This window comes from Carcharodon carcharias, chromosome 17 (genome assembly GCF_017639515.1).
Source record: "Carcharodon carcharias isolate sCarCar2 chromosome 17, sCarCar2.pri, whole genome shotgun sequence".
Taxonomy (NCBI): Eukaryota; Metazoa; Chordata; class Chondrichthyes; order Lamniformes; family Lamnidae; genus Carcharodon; species Carcharodon carcharias.
In genome coordinates, this window is record NC_054483.1 from 20,842,675 (window position 1) to 20,859,767 (window position 17,093).

The window sequence follows — 17,093 nt, forward strand, 5'->3', positions numbered from 1 at the left end:
ACATGGTAGTGTTGAAAGAGGAGCAGCAGAGTTCTTGCCAGGATCCTGGCAAGTATTTGTCCTTGAATCAACATCACTAAAACTGATTAACTTGTCATGCCGTTTGTGAGAACTTGCAGTGCATAAGTTGGCTGCCATGTTTCCTGCATTGCAACAGTGGCTGCACTTCAAAAGTTCCTCACTGGCTGTAAAGTGCTTTGGAGGTCCTGAGGACCTGAAAGACACCACATAGATGCATGGACAGGCACTCTGCTCACCTTGCTGCACGAGAGTTAAAATTTGGCCTCTGTAACGCTGTGCAGTCAACCTTCTGGGAAAAAGGTGACACCAACGAACAGATGAATGATCGTTGCACATTACATTACGTGCATCACCGCAAGAACCGTTTACAGGTCAGCCAAGGTCTGTGCATGTTTTCTCCCCACAAGAACTACAAATAGACAGTGTTGTATTCTTTTGGTCACCTGAACAGTTACTGGATATGGAACGAAGACAGGTAAATAGAATTAAGAAACAGATCAGTCATGATCTAATTGAACGGAAGAGGTTCGAGAGACTGTTCCCCAGATACTAAATTGGCTGCAACGCATTTCCGGACATCATGATGTCACGAAAGACATACTTAAATGGAATTTATTTCTTCGTTTGATTGGCCTGCTGCTGTAACAGACTCACGGAGATCTGTATCCCATAATGCAAGCAGTCAGCGTACCGGGCCTCTGCTTTGTACCAGATGGCTCCTCAGCACTGCTAACCCTTCCTAATCTTGTGCTTCCACAGTCTCACCCACTCCTGCAATGTGCGTAGCTGTCCATGTGCCTGCTTCGTGTGCAGGCGGTGATGCCTGTGTGCTGATCCTCCAAAGTGGCTGGTTCTCCACGGGGTTCTCTTAGCTCTGTGAGGAGAACAGATGGGACATTATCAGTACATTAACACACTTATCCCATTTGCATTCTGTATCAGCAATTCAGGCATTATCCAAGCATTTGTGCACAGGAAGTGTCTATGGACACATTTTCATCGAGCCTAGCACACAAATCACAGAATTTCCAATTGATATGACTTACCGTGAGTTCACGAAGACACTCAAATCTCCACCGCTGCAATTGTTTTCATGCACTCTGTTCCAAACAAATCCATCATCTTTAATCCATATCTTGAGGTCACCAACTGTTGTGTGTAGAAGAGCATAACTTAAGGAGTTTAAAAACATGGGCATCTGGCCATGGAAGTTCCTTTCTGCAGTAGAGGAGGTTGGGGATTCAAGCTGATCTTACTTAAGAGCAGCGGTGCCTCAACTTTGTAGTCCATGCTGGTCCCTATGAAGTCAAGTTCAAATTAATTTGAAGGCGGGCCTGGGAGTGGTCGTGAAGCTGACCACCGCCTGCAATCGGGCCCTGAAACTAGTTTCATGCTGGCCGGTCGTTAATTGGCCAGCCAGCGTGAAATGCGCACTGAAGCGCTCAGCGCTGCTGGGACAGGGGGCGGGAGGAGGGCCAGCGCAGAAGTTTGGTCAAGCGCACGGGCGCGTGCAGTGAAAGCTCCCTGAGGCACAGAGCTGCCTCGGGGAGCTGTAGATTTTTAAAATCAAAAATTAAGAATTTACACCTGTTAAAAACATTTTCTCATATCACTGTTGCTAATAGATCTTACTGTTCTGATCTAGGTTTTATCTAACAGCAGAGCTTATATATGATCCTTTCTGACAACGATAGAACATGAGAAATAGAAGCAGGAATAGGCCATACGAGCCTGCTCAGCCATTTACTCGGATCATAGTTGATCTGGAACTATTCAGGTCGGACAAAGCTGCAAACCTGAACTGGAAGTACGGACAGGACTGGGGTTTCAAGATCCAGATTACCAAAGCGTAGGGTCTGCAAGTTGCCAGCAGCCTGAAATTTAAGCAGTCTCAAAGTAGATGACCAATGGATGGAGGAAGGGAGACTCCATGATTGAATGTCAGAGTCACATCAGGGGACATGTTTTTAACAGGTGTAAATTCTTAATTTCTGATTTTAAAAATCTACAGCTCCCCGAGGCAGCTCTGTGCCTCAGGGAGCTTTCACTGCACGCACCCGTGCGCTTGACCAAACTTCTGCGCTGGCCCTCCTCCCGCCCCCTGTCCCAGCAGCGCTGAGCGCTTCAGTGCGCATTTCACGCTGGCTGGCCAATTAACGACCGGCCAGCATGAAACTAGTTTCAGGGCCCGATTGCAGGCGGTGGTCAGCTTCACGACCACTCCCAGGCCCGCTTTCCCCACCCACCCGACAAGGTAAAAATCCTGCCCATAGGGTTTGTTTTGAAAGATAGTCGACCTTCCATGGTTTTTCAGTCTTCGGATGAAGCATGATTTGAGGCTAGGAATATCTGGATGAGGGTGTGCAGATGTAATATCTGCGTTCACATTTGCTGGAGCACAGGAATAGGAACATAGAAACATAGGTGTAGGGGTAGGCCATTCGGCCCATCGAGCCTGCTCCACCATTCAAAGAGATCATGGCTGATCATCTGCCTTTGTGCCATTTTTTCCTCCCTATCCCCATATTCCTCGATGTCATTAGTGTTCATAAGTTTATCAGTTTCTGCCTAGAACATGCTCAATGATTGCACTTCCACAGCCTCTGTGGTAGACAATTCCAAAGATTCAGTACACTCCTCACCTTAGTCATTCATGGCCTGCCCCTTATTCTGAGACTGCGTCCCCTTGGCTTTAGACTCACCAGCCAGGGCAAACATCCTGGAGGGAGTATGTCATAACAGAATGACCTGTTTACATAAAGATTGCTTATGACTCAGTGGTTTGCTAGATATAATATCAGGGGATATTAGGAGTCAGCTAATGTGCTAGATTGGAGTCCCATATTCCTGAGGCTGAGTAGAGGCATGGTATTCTCTTTCCTGAAGGACATGAGTGATCCAGTTGGATTTTTCACAACAATCCAGCAGGAAGATTTTGCATATGTTCCATATAGTTGTGTGTTAAACAGTGTTATTGGAACCTAAAATGTAATTAACAGGGAAATGGAAGTTGACAGGATTTACACTTCAATTAAATTATGGAAAGAACGTTTGCTGCCTCATTCCCCCTGGACAAACAGAAGACATCCCATAATTATGCAGCTTTCCCTTGTCTGAAATTCTGACGAATGAGCACAGAAATGCTAAGAGAGCAGAACCCTTTGTGAATTGGACAGTGCCTCTCAACGAGTTGGAACACAAAGACGTTTTTGCTGACAACAAATAAAGTGGAGTAATTAGCCATTTAATGGAATATTCCTTGAATTCAATTAGAAGCTAAATGCAGTTGAAGCATTGTAATAAAGTTGACAAGAAATCTCGTGAAGTTTAAAGTTAGATTAGCTCAGTCGGTAGTGCTTTTCTAGTCATCACAGGATATGAGCGTGGAAGTTGCAGCATGGAAACAGCCCAACCAGCGCATGTCGATGTTTACTCTCCACATAAGAAAACAGTTCTAATCAGATTTATTCAACTTGTATCCATCCTTTCAACTTCTCTTCCTTTTTTTTTTGCCTATTCGATTTAATCTCGAATCTCGACATAGTGTGGGCCACAGCAACTAATCCTGGAAATGAATTCCACAGATCTCTCTGTAAACAAGCTTTTCCTTGCCTCTGCTTTAAATCTCTTGCATTTAAACTTATCACGGTAGCCAACTGTTCTTGGTTTCCCGCTTCAATCTGCACTCTGCTGTTCTCTCATCATTTCAAATGCTTTTATTAAACCACATTGTAACCTGCTTTATTCTTTATATTAAAAAAAAATCAATGGTTCAAGTCTCCCCTCATACTTGTTTCCTCAAGGCCAAGCAGCATCCCTTTCTGAAGCCACAATATCCTTCCTGTGGGGTGAAGCCCCAAAGGGCGCACAAGATCGAATCTCGGAGCATCATTAACGATTGACTTTTATATTCCATCCCTGTTGAGATCGAATTTTATTTGCTGTTCTTTTAAGAGCTTTACCAACCTGAGGTGTTGCCTTTGGCATTTTGTGAACCTGTCCCCACCCAATCCTTTTGTTCTTCCGCAGATTAGAGAGGATTTGAGAAGAAATCAAGGAGAGGTTTTTTTTTTGCCCGAAGGTCTAAAGCTCACTGTCTGAAAGGACGGTGGAGGCAGAGGCCTTCTCCGCATTTTAAAAGCATTTGGATTCGCTTTGGAAGTGCCCCACCGCACCCCCCCCCTCCCCCCCAGATGATTCAAGACGTGGGAGGTGGGATTAGGAGGGGGTGTCTCTTTTTCAGCCAGCACAGACACGATGGACCGAACGGCCTCCCTTTGCTGTGCCGTAAATTTACACGGGCTGGATTTTACAGGGCACCACAGTCCCTGCAGCAACAACCCCCCCCCCCACCATCCCCCCAGCCAAACAGTCGGGCGAGCAAGCTTCCAGTCCGGTGGATTGCCCTGCAAGTATTTAATGGCCATAGGGCCATCAGCCTAAGCAATTCTCTATCATAAGCAAATTTGAATCCACTTTGTTATTGTCCGTAAAATACCACGTTCATTTGATCTGCCTATGTGGGTCCAAGCCTCACACATAGGCCCCGGTACGTTATCAATGTTGACACTTTTCTTCACTTATTCTTTCATGGGATGGGAAGGGCAGCATTTGTTGTCTGTTCCCAATTGCCCTTAAACTGAGAGGTTTACTAGGCCATTTTCAGGCAGTTAAGAGTCAACCACCGTGCATCTGGAGTCACGTGTAGGCCAGGTAACAATGGCAGATTTCCTTCCCAAAGGACACGGGTGAACCAGGTGGGGTTTTACAACAAGCGATTCACAGCCATTATCACTGAAAATACCTTTCAATTCCAGGTTCATTAATTTGTTGAATTTAAATTCCACCAGCTCCCCGGGTGGGATTTGAACCCAAGCCCCCACCCCAGGGCATCCACCGGGCCCTCGAGATCACAGATATAGTGGCATTACCCACCGGGCCACCATCTCCCTGTCTTGGGTGTGGTAGTGCCGTCGGTGCGGATGGGGGGGAGGTGGGATTTTCCGGCCCTCGCACTGGCGGGCATCGTCGCGGGACGGGTGGGAAAATTTTGCAGAGCTGTTGTGAAAGTCAGCGGCTCTCCAGACTCTCTTGACCCACCCGTGAGGGGCCCGGAAAATTCCTGACGCAGGTGTTAATCCAGGATTCCGTCAGCCTGTGACGGCAATTCAGGGTGACGGGCAACCATGGTTAACATTTCGAGTCCGTCTGACTCTTCTTCAGGGATAAAAGCTGTGGAAAACCCTGTTTTTAAAGTCCGTTTCTCGCTCCACAGATGCTGTCAGAGCTGCTGAGTTTTCCCAGCATTTTCTGTTTTTGTTTCCGGTTTCCAGCATCCCGCTTTTATCTGACGTTTCAACATTCCAAGGCACTGTTTTGAAGAAGAGCTGGGAACTCTCCCATCTTCCTGGAAAAAATTCCTCACTCAGCCAGGGCTTGATTAACTATTCATTCACCTCTTTGTCGATTGTAGGATTGCACAGCGCACATCATGGCTGATGCATTGGCTCCAACAATTTGGCCTCTCCGACTGAAGTGTTCTGAGAGATACGTTAACATATTATACATCTAGGAGAATGCTCCTTTCTTTTATCCAATCAAGTTGCCCAGCAGGCGCAGACAGGGCCCACTTTTTATCCATTTTAAAAATGAGTTACTCTTGGGAAAGCTGCTGGCAGTCGGACTCCCACTGCCTTCTGGGATCTGAAGCTAAACATAAATGCTGCATGATGGCGAATTCTACCAGTTACTGGAAATCCAGTTAACTAATCCCACTGTGTCTGTGAAAATCAAATGAAAATGCTCAACTGGATGATCAGAACTGAACTTCCAGCAAAATGTCTTTCAGATAATGGCACATGTGGATAATCAAGAGGCCGTTGTGTCAACGTTATGCCATGAGAAGCAAAAAAAAAGACTCACTGAATTTCTTAAATTATGCCTGCTTATGACAAATCAAAAGCTGCTTTTTACCTTGGCAGAAGGAACTCCCTCGGGGGGACGACAGTGCAAGATGATCTTCCCTTCTAAGGGAACCTCTTTTGCCTGTGGATCTTGTTCAAAGTTTTTCCTCAAATCTATTGGGGAAAAAAAGTCAGCAGATTAATATATTTTGGAACTCCACGACTAACTTACACTTCTAATCGGGGTTAAAGGTTCAGGTCCCACCGTGATTCGCTCATGCACCCCATGGCTGACACTGCCTTGGCACATGTAAAAAATGCCACCTGGGTGAGGTATCAGAAGGTGCATCGTGCCAATGAATCTGTCCACAGCAAGAGCCAGCATTTTAGAGGAGGGGGAAAAGTTGGGGAAAGAGCAAGGGAGCGTGGGCTCAATTGGCTAGCTTTTAACAATGAGCTGACACAGGCACAGCGGGTTGACTGGCCTCCATCTGCGCTGTATGATTCATAATTCCTTCAAACTGGCACAATCATCTGACATTTTATAAAGCCTTGGCAACTGACATTGCAGCTCAGTTTTAATTAAAACCTAACTTTTCTTCCTCATTTGTTCTGTTTCATCTTTCCACTTGGTCTATTTGCTGTTACGATTTGGAATGCCCTGCCTGAAAGGGCGGTTGAAACAGATTCAAGCGTAACTTTCAAAGAGAAATCAGAAAGTACTTGAAGGTGGGGAAAAAAATTTGCAGGGCTATGGAAAAAAAACTGAAGAGTGGGACCAATTGGAAAGCTGTTTCAAAGAATTGCCACAGGTGCAATGGGCCCATTAACCTCCTCCTGTGCTGTATCATTCTACGATTTCAATCATTTTGGGAATTGACACTGATTATAAATGATGCACATGGCTTCCAATGTCTCATGAACCTTATTGTAAAAAATGGGGATCCAACTTTTTGAAAGAGGAAAAAAACCATCGACGAAAAGTTTTTGTTCACAGTACTCAGACATTTGATGGAGAAAACAGACCCGTGACCATCTTCTCCAAGTAACAGAGGATGGACAATAAAAATTCTGGCCTTGCCAGCAACAACCAAATCCCAAGGATGAAAAAAAAAATTATCAAATGGTGGTACAACTTCAGAAGCAAATGGGCGAAATGTCCACATTTTGTGTCCATCCAACCTCAACAAAAAGGCAAAGAGGAAGAAACTGAACCTGTCAGTGATGAACTCATGTAGTACGCTGCCCAAGTCATACAGTCAATGAATCATTGCAGCAGAGAAGTCCATGCTGTCTCTCTTTACAGCAATACAGTCCCATCCCTTCACACTATCCCTATTGCCTTGCAAGTCTATTTCCCTCAAGTGCCATTCAATTTATTTTTGAAATCATCCTCGGAGGCAGAGAATTCCAGGTCACCACCACCTGATGTGCAAACAAGTCCCTCCCCAGATCCCCATGGCATCTCTTGCCCATGTCAAATCAATGATCCCTTCTGTATATATCGTCAGTGAATGGGAACAGCTCTTGTTTGACTACTGTGTCTAAATTTGTCGTAATCCTGTGCACCATATCAAAACCCCCCCCTCAATCTCCCTTCTCCAGTGAGAACAACCATGTTCCACCAACCCAAACCTGCAGCCAAGATCCTCCAACCCTGGAACCATTTTGGTAAATCTCCTCTGTACCCACTCAAGGACTCCCAAATCCTCCCAAAGTCTGGTGACCAGAACCAGACAGATACCTCAGTCAAACTGAAAAAGTAAGCATTGTATTCCAGGTGAGATTTGGAACAAGACAATCACTTTGTGATTATTACTAACTCATGACCAGACGCATCAATTTTGACATGAACTTTAATCTGCAAAGAGAGTAACAGATTGGCATTGCTAATTGCATTGCAACAGGTTATTTTTATCAAGAAGCTTTACGATTGCCACATTTGTTCTATAATTTCTCAGGAGGGTCTCCTTCTTCCCTTTCCAAACTGCTGAAAACCATTTGACTGAATCATTGGCATGTTTACATCGAACAAAGAGTTGTGAGCAGTGCGGCTGACATTGATAACCCAATAGAAGATCAACAGAAATCGCAACCTGCAAGACATGGTAATTGGAGTGAGTGTTTGCGAGAGATCCGGTTCTTTTGCTCAAGGTTTAAAAGCTGTTTTCAGTGAATCTTCTTAATGCCCTGCTCTGAACTACCAGCATCATCACCCTTGATTATGTGTCTTGCATACGTCCATTTCACTTAGAATGTCACAGGGCACTGGATTGCACAACAGGATGAAGAAAGAAAGACACACACACACTGAAGGCTTTGAATTATCTAATTGAAGCAGATCCTTTGCATTTTATAATGCTAACGTGTCTGTTCTCAACATAGAGGGTGCCTGACCTACTGTACGATTTCAGCATTTTCTGTGTTTGATTCAGTTTTTCAGCAGCTGCAGTCTTTTGTTCTTTGGAACACTTGAGCCCTATGGCCCGCAGCAAGGACCTCCAACTGAAATTGGTCAGGGTACACAAACTGAATTGCTGGTTATTTGGGCTTTTACTGGGCTGGTTATTGTGGGCAGGGTACCTTGCAAATGCTGACACATACCCAAGGACCTGCTGGAAATAGACACACTCCCAAGGGCCCCCAGTAACTGGAAGCACCTTCTCAGGAACTCCCTGCAAATACCGACACACTCGCAAGGACCTGCTGTACACGCTGACACAATTCCCAGGGACCACCTGCAAATACTGGAATACTCCCGGGGACCCTGTGTAAATACTGACACACTCCCAGGGATCATCTGTAAATTGTGACACACTCCCAGGGACTCCCTGTAGATGCTGATACGTTCCCAGGGAACCATGTAAATAATAACACGCTCATAGAGTCATAGAGGTCTACAGCACAGAAAAAGGCCCTTTAGCCTATCGAGTCTGCGCCGGTCAAACAAGTACCTAACCATTCTAATCCTATTTTCTAGCACTAGGCCCACAGCCTTGTATGCCATGGCATCGCAAGGGCAATACTTCTTAAATGTTATGTGGTAAAGTGCTTTTTTTTCCCCAACTTCCAATTTACTGAGTCAGATCACAAAGAATAACAGGTCTGTCCTTGTAAAGAAAACGGTTTCATATTTGTCAACAGAAATCATGGGCTGAAATTTCCATTTGTTGGGCGGGCAGGGCTGACCCTATCGCGGGCCTCGGTGATATTTTACGTGGGTGGGCCAATTAAGGCCCGCCCAGCGTGACGTCCACACAGAAGCGCTAAGCGCTCCCTGTGCAGGTGGGGGGAAATCCCTAAAATCGAGACTGTGCTCTTTTGCGCATGCATACAAAAGAGCGCACATCTCCCTGAGGCTAAGTGCAGCCTCAGGGAGATCACCCCTACTTTTAAAAATATTAAAAATAGAGAAAAAAAAAATCCCTTACATGTCCCCTCAAGCGACGATGTCACATGAGTTGGGACATGTTCATAATTTCCATAACAACTTTATTAAAATTTTTAAAACCCAACATGAAACCTCATCCCGCCCGTGGATGAGGTTTCATGTTTTTTCTAGTTGCCGCCAGGGCTCCTGGCCTGCCCGCCAGCCTTAAGGTTGGACGGGCAGGTCCCTTAATTGCTTAATTGATCCTGTCAATGGCCTCAGTTGGCCCATTGACAGGTTGGCAGACGCGCAGCTGATTTTGCTGTTCCCACACCTTCCTGAAAATTTAAATGGGGTGCGGTGATGTCAGGGGTTCCACCCAACGTCATCCCACGTTATTCTATGCATCGGCAACTGGGCCCCGCCCCCCCCTACTCACCGATGGTAAAATCCTGCTCCATGTGGGGGTAAGTAAACAATAACTGCAAAATGGAGAAAGCAAGAAGTAATTGCTGAGAATGGGATCTGTACTGAACCATGGCTTGGTGCATACCTGGGGCTGCACTCTCAGGGAGAGGTCAGTTTTCCTATTTGGCATAAAAGGGGGCAGGAACTCTTGGTATTGTTTGAGCTGACTAAAAAGATCTAAAACCTGAATAGCTTGGAGAACTCTAAAGAGCTGGGTGTTCTCCCCGAAGTGGTCAAACTGTGAACTGGGATGTTATTGGTTGGTCGGTTGAAAGAAACTCTGGAAAGCTACATCATCAGGACCACAGTGACTGAGAGACAGAGGGTTCATGGAAGTTAACATTCCGGACTGAATATTGAGTTCAACAACTTCAGATCACGAATTCCCTCCTCCATCCCCATCCCCTTTCCGAACCCACTTTTTTCAATAATTTATAATTATATTTTTCTTTTCCCACCTATTTCCATTATTTTTAAATGTATTTCCATGCATTGTTTTATCTCTACCTTTTAGCTGATTTCGATCCCTTCCCCCCACCCAACCCCCGCTAGGGCTATCTGTACCTTGTTTGTCCTGCTTTCTACCCTTAATGTCATCATTAGCACATTCCTTAGATAATATCACCACCATCAACACCCCTTTGTCCTTTTGTCTATGACATCTTTGGCAATCTTTTCTTTGCCTCCACCTATCACTGGCCCTCGATCCAGCCCTACCTGTCCCACCTCCCTCTACCAGCTTATATTTCACCTCATTTCTATATTTCTTAGTTCTGATGAAGAGTCATACGGACTATAAATGTTAACTGTGTTCCTCTCCGCAGATGCTGTCAGACCTGCTGAGTTTTTCCAGCTATTTTTGTTTTTGCTTCATAGCAGTATGGGCAGAATTTTCCCGTCGGTGATTTGGGGGTGGGGCCCACTTGCCGACGGGAAAATGACGTGGGATGACGTTGGGAGGAACCCCCGAGGTCATCCCGGTCCCTTTAAATTTTCAGGAAGGCGGGCGGACAGCGAAATCAGCTGTCCGCCCGCCGACCTGTCAATGGCCAATTGAGGCCACTGACAGGGTACTTAAAGTAATTAAAGGCCCTGCCCCTCCAACCTTAAGGCTGGCGGGCAGGCCAGGAGCCCCGGTGGGCTTCTGATAACACATGAAACCTCATCCACCGCCGGGATGAGGTTTCATGTTCCTTTTCAAAAACTTTAATAAATGTAATGTTATATTTATTAACATGTCCCATCTCGTGTGACGTTGTCATATGAGGGGGACATATTAATAATATTTTTATTTTTCTATTTTTTAAGTTTTTTAGACTGTCACTAATCTCCCTGAGACAGCACTTGGTCTCAAAGTGCACTTTGACAGCTGGGGATTCCTTCCGCACACCTCCCACCCCCCCCCAACCCTCCCCACCCCCCCCCCCCACCCCCCCGTACCCCCCCAGCAACAGAAGCGCATAGCGTTCCTGTGGGACAGGCCGCCCACTCAAAACGGCGGTGGGCCCCGTTTTGGCGGCGGGGGTCGGCTGTCCACCTGCTACCGAGCCCGTGGGGCTCGCTCGCCCACCAAGGGCAAAATTCTACCTTATGTCTGGCCGATGATAATTGCAGCTGTGAAGTTCGAAGGTGAAAGCTGTCGGATCGGAATCCTGACCTACCCTGCGTGAATAAAGAACCTCATATTGCCAAACTGTGCAGCCATGTAGTAGCACAATTTGTGCGGGGAGTGATGCTGGCGCTTGTGTCCCTTTAAGACGTATCTTTGTTACGCAGACTGTTTAACGTGAAATTTACTTTCTTATTTGAAGCATCATTCACCTGTTAATTCATGTTTTATTTACTTTGATTCTGATTTGTGTTAAAGTAATAGCTACAAGAAGTGAAAAAAAAAAAGAAACCGGGGGGATGGTCCATTCCTGCTCCCATTTCTTCAGGGTGTAGTGTAAAAAAAGAAGCGAGTGAATCAATATCCATTTTGTATACCCTGTCCAATCCTATTTTCCATCAGAATCAATGGAAAACAAAATCGAAGGGGAGTAAAACAGGCTGGCAAATGGCTATCATCTGGTTTGAATCACCCCTCGAAAATTAAATACACCCACCCCCAGGAAGCTAGTTTGAAAGACCTATGCTGTTAAAAACAAAATGCACGCTCTTGGATTTTACTGCACCGAGCAGAGATGGGAAATCTTCCATCTTGTTCCTGGGTGGCATTCATCTCTCGTAAATGCTCATTCTGAAGCACAAGTCGTAATAAGTCTGTCCAAGTGCAAAAACTGGCCTATGCATTATTCAGACCCTATAGTCTAATGCTGCACTTGGAGGTTGCTTGCACACTGTAATTCACACATTGTTCCAGTGTGGAATTATTCAGGGAGAATCACAGTTTGATGGAGTACCTACGCTACAGCAGCCAAATCTGGATGGCCTGCATAACAATGGGATAGCTGCTAACTTCAGACTTTCAGTTTCGTGCATGTGTTGCTGAAGTGAAACAATTGATCATCAGTAATCACTGTATTTTGTTTTCTGCTTACATGCTATTCGCACTGTAGCTTTTCTGCTTTTAGTTGTTCCCTGCTGACTCCAGGCGACGCAGAGGCACCAGTAATCTTCTGGACCATGAAAATCTTCCACTTGCTGTCGAGAAACATTGATAAGGACTTCTCGAACACTCAGCCCTCCAAGAGAAGAAGAAAAACAAGGACAGAGTAAATAAAGGCGGATTTACCAATTAGTTTATAGGAAATAATTTTTTTTTAAAATGCTGGCCGGACAGCATCTCTCGGGAGAGAAGCAGAATTAACATTTTTGACCAATGCCCTTTCATTCTCCAACACGCGGTGTTAACCCTGTTCTTCGCTGCACAGATGCTGCCTGACCCGCTGAGTACTTCCAGCATTTTTTGTTTTTAATTTCAGATTTCCAGCCTCTTCAGTGTTTTGCATCATGGAATCATTGAAAACTGAAGGCACAGAAGGAGGTCATTTGGCCCATAGTGTCACTGCCGGCACAAAAAGAGCCACCCAGCCTTATCCCACCTTCTACCTCTTGGTTCGTAGCCCTGAAGGTTATGGCGCTTCAAGTGCATGTCGAAGTATTTTTTGAATGCATTGAGGGTTTCAGATAGTGAGTTTCAGACCTTAAGCATCCTTTGCATAACAAAAAAAAAGGCCCCTCTAGTGACGCGAGAATTAGGGAAGTAAACACGTGGCTAAAGGAGTGGTGTGGGAAAGAAGGATTCCATTTCGTGTGGCACTGGCATCAGTATTGGAACAGGAGGGATCTGTACCGCTGGGACGGTCTCCACCTGAACCGATCTGGGACCAATGTTCTAGCGAAAAGGGTAAATAGGGTGGTCAACCGGACTTTAAACTAAAAAGTGGGGGTGGGGGGGTTGGAAGGAAGGGTAAAACTCCAAGCAGTATGACTAATGGGAAACAAAGCAGCAGGTTAGCGTGAGGTGGGGGGGGGGGATGGATTCAACTTCATGGAAAATTATGAAAAAACTGAAAAGAGAGGAAAGCCCAGGAGAGGCTATTAAAGTCTCCAGAACACAAAGTAGGACAGAGTGTTTGGAAAGGGCTAGGAATCTAACTTCAAGCACATCAGATAAAGAGATGACAATGAGAAAAGGGACAGGAAATACAGGACTGAAGGTGTTGTATCTGAATGCACGCAGTATACGAAATAAGGTAAATGAGCTTGTGGCGCAGATTAAAATTGGCAGGTATGATGTAGTGGGCATCACAGAGACATGGCTACAAGGGGATCAGGACTGGGAGCTAAATATCCAAGGATATACATCCTATCGAAAAGATAGGTAAATTGGCAGAGAGGGTGAGGTTGCTTTGTTAGTAAGAAATGAAATTAATTCGATAGCAAGAAACAATGTAGGGTCAGATGATGTAGAATCTGTGTGGGTAAAGTTGAGGAACCGCAAAGGTAAAAAAACCATAATGGGAGTTATGTACAGGCCTCCGAACAGTAGTCAGGATGTGGGGCACAAGATACACCAGGAGATAGAAAAGGCATGTAAGAAAGGCAAGGTTACAGTGATCATGGGGGATTTCAATATGCAGGTAGACTGGGAAAATCTAGTTGGTAGTGGATCCCAAGAAAAGGAATTCGTGGAATGTCTACGAGATGGCTTTTTGGAGCAGCTTGTGGTGGAGCACTCTAGGGAACAGGCAATTCTAGATTTAGTGATGTGTAATGAGGCAGATTTGATAAGGGAGCCTAAGGTGAAGGAACCCTTAGGAGGAAGTGACCATAATATGATAGAATTTACCCTGCAATTTGAGAGGAAAAAGTTAGAATCAGATGTAACGATATTACAGTTGAATAAAGGCAACTACAGAGGCATGAGGGAGGAGCTGGCCAGAATTGACTGGGAGATGAGCCTAGCAGGAAAGACAGTGGAACAGCAATGGCAGGAGTTTCGGGAGTTATTTGGGAGACACAGCAAAAATTCATCCCTAGGAAGAAGAAACATACTAAAGGGAGGACGAGGCAACCATGGCTGACAAGGGAAGTCAAGGACAGCATAAAAGCTAAAGAGAAAGCTACAATACCGCGAAGAGCAGTGGGAAACCAGGGTATTGGGAAGCCTACAAAGACCAACAGAGGACAACTAAAAAAGAAATAAGGAGGGAGAAGATTAAATATGAGGGTAAACTAACCAGTAATATAAAAGAAGATTGCAAGAGATTTTTTTACAGATACAAAGAGTAAGAGAGAGGCAAAAGTGGACATTGGGCCGCTGGAAAATGACACTGGAGAAGTAGCAGTGGGGAACAAAGAAATGGTGGAGGAACTGAATAGGTACTTTGCGTCAGTCTTCATGGTGGAAGACACGAGTGACATCCCCAAAGTTCAAGAGAGTCGGGGGTCAGAGGTGAGTATGGTGGCCATTACCAAGGAGAAGCTGCTAGGAAAACTGAAAGGTCTGAAGGTGGATAAAGCACCTGGGACAGATGGATTACACCCCAGAGTTCTGAAGGAGATAGCTGAAGAGATAATGGAGGTATTAGTGATGATCTTTCAGGAATCACTGGAGTCAGAGAGGGTCCCAGAGGACTGGAAAATCGCTAATGTAACCTCCCTGTTTAAGAAGGGAGTGAGGCAAAAGACGGGGAATTACAGACCGATTAGCCTGACCTCAGTCGTTGGTAAGATTTTAGAGTCCATTATTAAGGATGAGATTTCAGAATACTTGGAAGTGCATGATAAAATAGGACAAAGTCAGCATGATTTCATCAAGGAGAGGTCATGCCTGACAAATCTGTTAGAATTCTTTGAGGAGGTAACAAGTAGGTTAGACAAAGGAGAGCCAATGGATGTTATCTATTTGGACTTCCAGAAGACCTTTGACAAGGTGCTGCACAGGAGGCTGCTCAGTAAGATAAGAGCCCACGGTGTTAGAGGCAAGGTACTAGCATGGATAGAAGATTGGCTGTCTGGCAGGAGGCAGAGAGTGGGGATAAGGGGGTCCTTCTCAGGATGGCGGCTGGTGACTAGTGGAGTTCCACAGGGGTCAGTGTTGGGACCACAACTTTTCACTTTATACATTAATGATCTAGATGAAGGAACTGAGGGCATCCTGGCTAAGTTTACAGATGATACAAAGATAGGTGGAGGGACAGGTACTATTGAGGAGGCGGGGAGGCTGCAGAAGGATTTGGACAGGTTAAGAGAATGGGCAAAGAAGTGTCAGATGGAATATAAGGTGGGGAAGTGTGAAGTCATGCACTTTGGTAGGAAGAATAGAGAATAGACTATTTTCTAAATGGGGAGAGATTCTGGAAATCTGGAGTGCAAAGGGACTTGGGAGTCCTAGTCCAGGATTCTCTTAAGGTTAACTTGCAGGTTGAGTCGGTAGTTAGGAAGGCAAATGCAATGTTGGCATTTATTTCGATAGGACTAGAATATAAAAGTAGGGATGTGCTTCTGAGGCTTTATAAGGCTCTGGTCAGACCACATTTAGAATACTGTGAGCAATTTTGGGCCCGTATCTCAGGAAGGATGTTCTGGCCCTGGAGAGGGTCCAGAAGAGGTTCACGAGAACGATCCCAGGAATGAAAGGCTTAACATATGAGGAACATTTGAGGACTCTGGGTCTATACTCGATGGAGTTTAGAAGGATGAGGGGGGATCTGATTGAAACTTACAGAATACTGAAAGGCCTGGATAGAGTGGACATGGGGAAGATGTTTCCATTAGTAGGAGAGACTAGGACTCAAGGGCACAGCCTCAGAGTAAAGGGAAGGCCTTTTAGAACAGAGATGAGGAGAAACTTCTTTAGCCAGAGAGTGGTGAATCTATGGAATTCATTGCCACAGAAGGCTGTGGAGGCCAGGTCATTGAGTGTATTTAAGACCAAGATAGATAGTTTCTTGATTGATAATGGGATCAAAGGTTATGGGGAGAAGGCGGGAGAATGGGGTTGAGAAGCTTATCAGCCATGATTGAATGGCGGAGCAGACTCGATGGGCTGAATGGCCTAATTTCTGCTCCTATGTCTTATGGTCTTATGGTCTCTTATCCTTCCACCAATTACTTTAAATCTACGCCCCCGGTTTTTAACTCTCCGCTGGTCAAAATAGGTCTTTCCTATCCACCCTTATACGGGCCCCTCGGAGTTTTATACACCTCAATTAAATCTCCACTCAGCCTCCTCTGACAACAGAAAACAACCCCAGGCTATCCAATTATTTTTCCCATCGTTAAAATTCTCCAATCCAAGTGACATCCTCGTAAATCTCTTTAACTTCTCAAGTGCGATCACATCCTTCCTGCAAGGTGGTGACCAGGCCCATGTGCAGTGCTTTTGCTGTGGTCGAAACGGGTATTTTGGACAGTCCTAGCATAATCTGAGTGGGCAAGAATACTGATCACCAGGACCTGGCTGACGTAAAATGCAACGAAACCTCAGTGCAGCCCAAGACTTTCTACTCAGTCAATGCAGGTGGAGCTAACAATTCCTTGAAAACCCTGTTAGCTTGGCTGTATTTCTGGCCTTAGGACCAGCATAAAAGCAGAGAGAGAGAGAGTGAGAGTTCGGGGCCACAACATCAGGGAGGGAGGGCAGGAATTCAGGGGCAGAAAAGCGGTGAGAGAAAGAATTTGGGGAGGGCCATAAAAATGGGGAGAGAGTGCGAGAGAATGGGGCCAGAAAAGCGGCGAGAGAGCGCGTGAGTGTTTGGGGCTGTAGAAGTGATGAGAGAGAAAGAATTTGGGGCCATAAAATTGGGGAGACAGTGCGAAAGAGCGGAGCCAGAAAAATGGTGAGAGAGAACCTAGGCCAGACCAGGTGAGGATGACAGATT

At 45.5% G+C, this 17,093-nt stretch overlaps 1 protein-coding gene across 1 annotated transcript in view; it reads right to left on the reverse strand.

Annotated features, from left to right (window-relative positions):
* LOC121289611 (netrin receptor UNC5D-like) overlaps positions 1-17,093 on the reverse strand; it is a 449,805-nt gene that overhangs the window by 106,483 nt on the left and 326,229 nt on the right. Inside the window, exons 3-4 of the mRNA XM_041209233.1 lie at positions 12,303-12,446; positions 5,995-6,098 (exon numbers count right to left, since the gene is read on the reverse strand). Coding sequence (XP_041065167.1) covers positions 5,995-6,098; positions 12,303-12,446 — 248 coding nt within the window. The remainder of the gene's footprint in view (positions 1-5,994; positions 6,099-12,302; positions 12,447-17,093) is intronic.